We start from the raw sequence: 8,869 nt of genomic DNA, 5'->3' as shown, positions 1-8,869 counted from the left end.
TCCATCTCCAGCAACGGGCCAACGATAAAATGCATTTCTAAATAATAATAGCTAACAGTCGGTAACCCTACTATGTGCCAATCGCTATTCTAAGTGCTTTAATGTATTAACTCACTTAAGTGATAATATGAAAAAAGATCAGTATCTCCAATAAATATGGGCAAAGCGGTTAAATAAGCAATTCACAAAAGAAGAAATAAATATACATGCCACAAAACTGAAAAAATGCTCATCCTCTCCCACAAACGAAGTGCAACTGTAAAATAGAATTTAGCCTTTCAAATTAACTACTATTTCTAAGGGTACAATCAGGGTTGGAATGAACACCAGCTCCCAGATCTTGGTTGCTAATGGCATCCACCACTAAAAAGAACCAGGGTTCCTTGGAAAAGTAGCTAATTCTGTCTGAGGTAGACAGTACAAGATGAGCCTAGAATATCTTGTCCAGAGAGCAAGGAAGTACTCAAAAAGTGATGGGGATGGAAGCCATTTTGAGGGCAACCCCATGGACCAAATTGAGACCATTTGAATATCAAAAAGAATGTAAGAGATAGATTACAATACATTGGATAAAAATAAAAAATTAGGAATTCACAGTGATACTAAAAGGGAGAGGAGTAAAAAAGGAGGGAGGCAGCTTTTCTTCATGGAAGAAATCACATAATTAAAGTAGAAGGCATGGTAGAAAAATCACCTTCTTATAACCCTTAATGCAATAAAGGAGTAAGGTACAGATGAGCAGAGGAAATGCCGTGGAGCAACAAGATAGTCATGTTGTCTTGAACTCTGTTGTTAATTACAGCAATGAAGATGAAGCTTTCCAATGGAGAGGTCTGAGTTAGCTAACATAACTAAGTGATGAAACCACCTGACTTAAGCCTCCTGATGGGAAGCAATGGAAAGTACACAACATCTCCTTGTTAGAACTCTTGACAAAAGTGTTTAAACTGAATCTAATCATGAGGAAACAACAGACCAGTGTGTGGGACACACTACAACTAGTCTAGATTCTTCAAATCATCAATGTGATGAAAAATAGAAAAGGGCAGGGGGATTTTCTGAGATCAAGTGTTGGCAAACTATGGCCAAATCCACCTCACTGTTTTTGTACAGTTTCACTGGAATACAGCCATGCTCGTTTGTTCATACATTGTCCATGGCTGCTTTTGCACTACAATGATGGAGCTGAGTTATTGGAACAGAGATCATATGGCCTGCAAAGCCTAAAATATTTACTAACTGGCCCTTTAAGAAATAGTCTGTGGACCTCTGATTTAGATTAAAGTGAATAGAGAGACACAACCAAATACAATGTGTGGCTTTGATTGATATATAGATAAAAAACAAAACAGTAACCAAATTAAAAGTAATCTTTGGGGCAACTGGAAATATTCCCAACTGGGAATTAGGACAATTGGAATACATATTAAGGAGCAATTGCTAAGTGCTCAGCCGCTAACCAACAGGTCCTCCCACTAACTTCAAAGGAGGAAGATCTGACACTCTGCACCTGTGAAGAACACAGCCTAGACAACCTTGTGAGGCAGTTCTACTCTGCCACATGGGGTCGCTATGATTCAAACAGTATTAGATATTACTCATGTTAATTTTCTTAGTCATGATAATGCTATTGTGGTCAGGCAAGATATTGTCCTTATTTGTAGAAATATGCATGAGGTTTTTATGAGTGAATAAACTTAAAGTAAGGAGCTCTGGGTAGTGCAGTAATTAAGGCATTGGCTGCTAACCAAAAGGTCTGTGGTTTGAACCCACTAGTAGCTACATAGCAGAAAGATGAGATAGTCTATTTCTGTAAAGATTTACAGCCTTGGAGACCCTATGGGGCAGTTCCACTCTGTCCTTTTGTCCTACAGGGTCGCTATGAGTCGGAAGCAACTCAACGGCTGTGGATTTTTTATTTTTAATGTTCATGTCTGCAACCTATTTTCAAATGTTCTCTCCTACCAAAGAAATAAAGTATGTGCATTATGAAGAGAAAGAAATGTGGCAAAATGTTAAAAGTAAATCCAGGTAGAGGGTATATAAATGTTCATTGTACTATTTTTTTCCTGCCTTTTCTGGAGGCCACTAATTTCCAAAATACTCCTAAAATACAAATTTGAGGGAAAAACGAACCCACTGTTAGTAAGAGTACATACATTGCTGATGGATGTATAAACTGCTTTCACAACTTTTCTGAAGGTCAATTTGGCAGAATTTCATAAACATTTTTAAATGCTACCTATACTTTCACACTGACATCAAAATTTTAAGAGTTTATTCAAAGTAAATGATCATGTATTCATAGATGTGAAAGTCTTGTCTTTAAGGATGTTCAATGCAACTTTACCTATAAAAGCCAAAAACTGGAACTACTCAAGTAACTATCAAGAGATTATTGAATGAATTATAAGTATTAATACAACACTACACAGTAACCTAAAACATGTCAAGGGACAAAGGCCCAAAACCCATTAAATGGGAGAGAGATAGACTCTTTAACAAATGGTCCTGGCAAAACTGGATATCCACTTGTAGAAAAATTAAACAAGACCCATATCTCACCCCATACACAAAAACAAACTCAAGTTGGATCAAAGACCTAAATGTAAAACCCAAAACTATAAAGCTCATCAAAGATAAATTAGGGGAAAATCTGGGGGCCCTAATTTATGGCATAAATAGACTATCAAGCATAATCCAAAATGCACAGGCAGCGGAAAAGAAACTAGATGACTGGGACCTTTTAAAAATTAAATTCTTATGTGCATCAAAAGACTTCTCCAAAAGGGTAAAAATAGAACCTACAGATTGGAAAAAATATTTGGCTATGACATAATCTGACAAAATTTATGGAAAACTTCAACACCTCAACACCAAAAAGGCAGACAACCCAATTCAAAAATGGGCAAAGGACATGAACAGACATTTCACTAAAGAGGATATATAGGCAGCCAACAAACACATGAGGAAATGCTCATGAACATTAGCCATCCGAGAGATGCATATCAAAACAACGAGATATCCTCTCATCCCAGCAATAATAGCAAAGTTCAACAAGACAGCAAATAACAAATGCTGGTGAGGCTGTGGAGAGATTGGAACTCTCATACACTGCTGGTGGGACTGCAAAATGGTATAACCATTGTGGGAAATGGTATAGTGTTTCCTTAAAAAACTGAAAATAGAAATACCGTTTGATTCAGCAATTCCATTACTAGGAATATGTCCTAAAGAGGTGAGATCCAGAACACAAACAGACATATGCACACTCATGTTCACTGCAGCACCATTCACTATAGCAAAGAGATGGAAACAACCTAAATGCCCATCAACAGATGATTGGATAACTAAACTATGGTACATTCACACAATGGAATACTATGCAACATTTGGAGGACATTATGTTGAGTGAAATAAGTCAATAGCAAAAGGAAAATATTGTATGAGCCCACTATTGGAAAAAGTAAAAGTTTATTCAGGAATGCCTAAGGCATTTGACTGCTAACCAGTTTGAACCACCAGCCACTCCTCGGAAGGAAGATTGGGCAATCTATTTCCGTAGAGATACCCTGGAAACCCAAGGAGGGGTCGCTATGAGTCAAATCGACTCGATGGCAGTGAGTTGGTTTTGTTTTTTTGGGGGACAGGAGGGAAAATCTCAGACTATTTGGGGGTCACATGTTGATTTGGGTGAGGGGAGGAATGGTATAGAAGGAGTCTGTGACCAGCATGGTGACATTGGGGGAAAAGGAAGACACTGAAATGCACACAAAACATACAGACAACAGTATGTAGTATTACATTCACAACACTACAGTATCACTAGCACCAAACACCAGGCTACAGATTAATGGATAGACAGGTAAGAAGAGTAGGTGGGGGTTGTTGTTGTTGTTGTTATGTGCCGTCGAGTCGGCCCCGACTCATAGCGACCCCTCCTTGGGTTTCCGAGGCAGTATCACTACGGAAGTAGGATTGCCCAAGCATAGTGCCTAAGGCACTTGACTGCTCACCAGAAGGCTGGCGGTTCAAACCCACCAGCCACTCCTCGGAAGGAAGGTTGGGCAATCCTACTTCCGTAGTGATACTGCCTCGGAAACCCAAGGAGGGGTCGCTATGAGTCGGGGCCGACTCGATGGCAAAACAGCAACAACAAGGTGGGGGTAGGCGAATAGAAATACACCCTAGACCAAGGGCAGATTTGGCTGAAGATAATCTTACATATGCACTTGTGCTACAAAATTAGCTACATACATTATAGAAGCAACAGAAGACAGAGTTGCAGTAACTTCACAGAGACAGCCAAACATCTTGTGACAAAGAATCACCAAGCCTGGGGGCTCGGGACCATAGTCTCAGGGGATGTCATGCTCAATTGGCACACATAGTTCATAAAAATTTTGTTCTACAACTTACTTTGATGAGTAACGACTGGGGTCTTAAAAGCTTTTGAGCAGCCATCTAAGATGCAACTACTGGTCTCCTCTCATCTGGAGCAAAGAAGAGTGAAGAAAATCAAAGTCATCTAGAAACAATTAGTCTAAAAATAAGATGAACCACAGAGACCTCAGCCTCTATGACCTGAAACCAGAACTATGTGTTGCCTGGCTACCAACGCCAAATGCTCTGAAATGGATCAAACCTGTAGATCCTGGATAGAATGGGAGGAAAAATGTGGAACAAAATTCAAAAAACACAAAAATGACCAGAATTACTGGTCAGAAAGAGACTGGTGGAACCTCTGAGACTATGGCCCTGGGTTACCCTTCAGGCCTAGAAATGGACTCACTTACATGGATAGGCTCTCAGTCCAACAGAAGAAAGACCTACATATAGAACACCTACCCCAGGTTGATGCACCCACCTATTCAGGGAGATGTACCCCTTGGATCAAGCAGCCACGAGACACCAGAGGAGTAGCACTCACGGAGGGCAGGCTGGACAGACAGGAATGCATGGATGAGTGGGGCACAGGGAGGGGATGGTCATGGGGAGGAGAATTTTTTTTACAGTTGGGGATGGTAACTGGGGCCGTGAAATCAGATGTGCATGAACTATTGATTGCAAAACAAGTTTGCTATGTAAATTTACACCCAAAGCACAATTAAAAAAAAAAAAAAATGTCAAGGGAGAATATTTAATGGCATGAAAAAATGTTTTTGATGGAATCTTAAGTAAAAGGTAGGTCCAAAAAAACAAACCAAACTCACTGCTATTGAGTTGGTCCTGACTCATAGCGACCCCTCCTTGGGTTTCCGGGGTGGTATCTCTATAGAAGTAGATTGTCCAACCTTCCTTTCGAGGACTGGCTGGTGAGTTTGAACTGCCAGCTTTCTGGTTAGCAGTCAAATGCCTTAGGCACTACACCACCAGAGCTCCTCCCAAAAGGTAGGTATACATATATCAAAACCAAACTCATTGCCATCAAGTCAATTCCAACTCATAGTGACCCTTTAGGAAAGAGTAGAACTTCCTCATAGGGTTTCCAAGGTTTATGGAAGGTGACTGCCTCATCTTTCTTCCATGGAGCTGCTAGTGAGTTCGAACCACTGACTTCTGGGTTAGCAGCCCAATGCTTTAACCACTACACCACTTTGGTACATGCACATTATAAATATATATTAATATGTACATTATATCATGAGCCCTGGGTCGTGGGAATATGGGTGACTTTTTCTTTATTAATTTTATACAATGAAAGTATATTACTTTTGTAATCAGAAAAACATACATTAATTTTTTTTTTTTCCAAGGCAGTATTACTACTACATAATCCCTTGTAGTTTCAGTTTAAGGCACTATTCAGCAACAAGTGGCTTCTGAAAGAAAAGTCATCTGATAGGGCTAGACATTGAGCTCAGTTGCCCTTGTGAAGGGTGACTGGGGAGGGCAATGGGGAGACACTGACCTGGCTCTCAGGTGGCAGAATGATCTCATCGTAGGGCCCCACAATACAGCTGGCAAACTTGCTGAAGATGATGGGCTCCTTGGGCACGGGCACATTCTGCTCTCTGCAGTGGTCCACATAGTTCATACCCACACATACCACTTTGTCTGGCCGTGTGACTGGGGACAGGAAGGTCACCTCTGACTGTGGCAGGACTGGCAGTGAGGTAGTCAGGGCTCTACAGAGAGCAGAGCAAGAAAGAGGGGAGGGCTGGGGGGACTCTGTAACAATTACAAGTTTTGCTTTTTAAAATATTGTTGTCTTCTAGATCCACCAACCCTCAGAGTCAGTGTGAATATCAAGTCTAGCTACCGTCCTTTGGAATCAGTGCACAGTTGACTATTTACCAATGTTAATTTCCTTTCCCCCTAGTAGGTAATGAATATCCATGTGAGAGAAGTCAAAAGGTACAAAAGGGTATGAATAGAAAAGTCTCCCTCCCACCTTCCTAGTCCTCCCGTTCCCCTCCTTGGAGACACCTGTTTCCCATCCAGCCCTCCACTACGTGGCCAAGACAAATGTATGGAGATACACCACATGTGCAGATAGTATACTACATATACTTAACAATATATTTTAGAAATCTCTCTACAACGATATAGAGAGACTCCTCTTTTTTTCTTATGGCTGCATATTATTGCCCTGTAGAAACACATCAATTCCTTAAGGAGGGCCACGGAAGTGGTTTCCAATCTTGTGCAATTAGAAACAAAGCTGCAGAGAAAACCTGGGACACAAAACATTTACATATATGGAGTGCAAATGTGGAAATGGTTCCTTACCGTAGAACTTTGGGGTCCAAAGTTACATTCACTTGTAATTCTGACAGTTATTTCCAAATAAAACCACTGCCATTGAGTCAATTCTGACTCAGAGCAATGCCCATAGGGTTTCCAAGGCTGTAAATCTTTATAGAAACAGACTGCCTCATCTTTCTCCAGCAGAGTGGCTGGTAGGTTCAAACTGCTGACTTTCTGGTTAGCAGATGAATGCCTTAACTACAGTGCTACCAGAGCTATAGAAGTTGGCCACTTTACTCCCACCAGCCATGTGGGAGAATATGCTTTCCTTTACTGTCACCAATGTTGTATGATGTCAAACATTTGTATCTTTGCCAATAGGTAGAAATGACACCTTAGAGTGGTTTCAACAGACTCTTCATCACCACCTTCAGATCAGAGTCCTTGGAGCTCCTTCCTGGTTCAGGGCAGCTCCCACCTAATCTAGCCCAAACCTAAAAACCAACTATCTTTGAGAAAACCTCTGTAGTCCTGTCTCTTTCAAGAAGCCAACAACTCCCCCTGCTCCCCAAGATGCTTCTTAGGACCCAGGCTTCATACATTTGTCTTGGCCAGGCTGCTACTTAAGCCCCAGGGAAGGCAGTAGAGTCCTGGCTCTACACTAAATGTGTGGTCCCGGGGTAGTTAATCACTTTCCCTGGGCCTCAGTTTTCCCCTCTGTAAGTTGAAGATGTAGATGCTCCCCCAGAAGATTTCTAAATCACCAAGAAAACAAGTGAAAAAGGAAAGGTGGGGTTACTATGCTATCTTGCAGAAGAGCCACCTGCTGGTTCTGTTTCACAGGGCAGGGGAGGGGTGAGAAGAGGGAGAGGGGGACCAGGGCAGCTGCTACAGAGCGGTGCTGCCTGCTCATTTACCTTCTCGCCACTGACAGGGTGGCCTCTCCTTGCTCCAGGAACTCTACCATTGTCTTGGGGAGCGTGGTGTCAAAGGCATTGAGGTCAATGACCCCCTTGCCATTCCCTGACTCCAAGCCCAGGCGAGGTCCTGCCAGGTGAGGTGCCTGGAACTGTACCAGTCTCATGTCTCTGGAGGGTTGAAAGGGCCACCTCTGAGCCTGCAGAAGAACTGTGAGCAACCTTCTTCTACCAAACACCAGCATCAAAGCCTGCAGAGAAAAAGTGGGTCCCAGAGGAGAGAGGGAGCCCAGAAGCATCATGAAGAACACTGAAATTTCTCAAGCTGTACCCCAAGTCCCTTAACCCCATCACTAATTCCTGGTACACCACATGGAAAATGGCCTTGTTCTCCAAGTTATTTCACTCTGCTATATTCTATAAGTTGCTTTTTGGCTCAATTCAATGTATGTAATGAAACATTTATAGAGAAGCAACTACTTTGTTCCAGAAACGAAGCTAGGCCCCAGAGATTCTAGCATTCCTTCAATCAATATTTTCTGAAACCTTACAATGTGCTTGGCACCACTAAAGGCATTGGAGAAACACTGTAGGTCAGAAAACTTCAGTCCTGCCATTCTGATCACAGAGGAGACAGATGTTAATGACTCTTGACATAAGTAAGACGATTATGACTTGTGCTGTGAAGATCAGGGGCTCTGACTTTGTCTAGTTCCTTGAGAAAATGGTGCTGAGCTGAGTTGTGCTAAAATGAGCAGGACTAGGAGCCCAGTCCAGGCCACTGAATACAATGTGAATTTAGGAGTGTGCTCCAGCATGGGCAAAGAACCCCTGGTGAAATTAGCCTCATAGCTGCCGCAAGCAGTTTTTAAATGCAAACTTTATCCTGTGACCCTCTGCTTAAAATGCTTCCTATTGTCTAAGACAAAGCCAGAATCCCTACCACAAAGTCCAAGCCTTTTAAGAGCAGCCTCCCACCAGCCTGGTCAGACAATAGCCCAGGCTTCCTGAGGATAGAGGCTATAGACATAAAGGCATCCCTGAGCGGTCTCCTTCCTGAGTTCAGGGGTTGGGTCTTCCTCACTCACTGCTCAGTGGCACTGCACAGGAGGCCAGGAGAAACTCTCTGTTGAATGAACAAACAGACAAATGACAGAAGCAAGGATTTGACATTTTATACTTGGGAAAGATTGGCGATTGTCAACCTCAGTCCAAGTGACAACGAAGCAGATGTGTATCTAAGGTATGGCAGGTATAACATG

The 8,869-nt window shown here is 42.1% G+C and overlaps 1 protein-coding gene across 1 annotated transcript in view; it reads right to left on the bottom strand.

Moving 5' to 3' along the window:
* FAHD2A (fumarylacetoacetate hydrolase domain containing 2A) overlaps positions 1–7,864 on the bottom strand; it is a 13,757-nt gene extending 5,893 nt beyond the window's left edge. The window contains exons 1-2 of the mRNA XM_007959428.2: positions 7,608–7,864; positions 5,912–6,128 (exon numbers count right to left, since the gene is read on the bottom strand). Of these exons, the coding sequence (XP_007957619.1) occupies positions 5,912–6,128; positions 7,608–7,852 (462 nt within the window). The 5' untranslated portion in view covers positions 7,853–7,864. The remainder of the gene's footprint in view (positions 1–5,911; positions 6,129–7,607) is intronic.
* Positions 7,865–8,869: the final 1,005 nt, after the last annotated feature.

This window comes from Orycteropus afer, unplaced genomic scaffold (genome assembly GCF_000298275.1).
Source record: "Orycteropus afer afer isolate SDZICR_OR568_19922 unplaced genomic scaffold, OryAfe1.0 scaffold00017, whole genome shotgun sequence".
Lineage (NCBI taxonomy): Eukaryota > Metazoa > Chordata > Mammalia > Tubulidentata > Orycteropodidae > Orycteropus > Orycteropus afer.
Note: the sequence above shows the minus strand (reverse complement) of the source record. Positions and strands in the feature narration are given on the sequence as shown.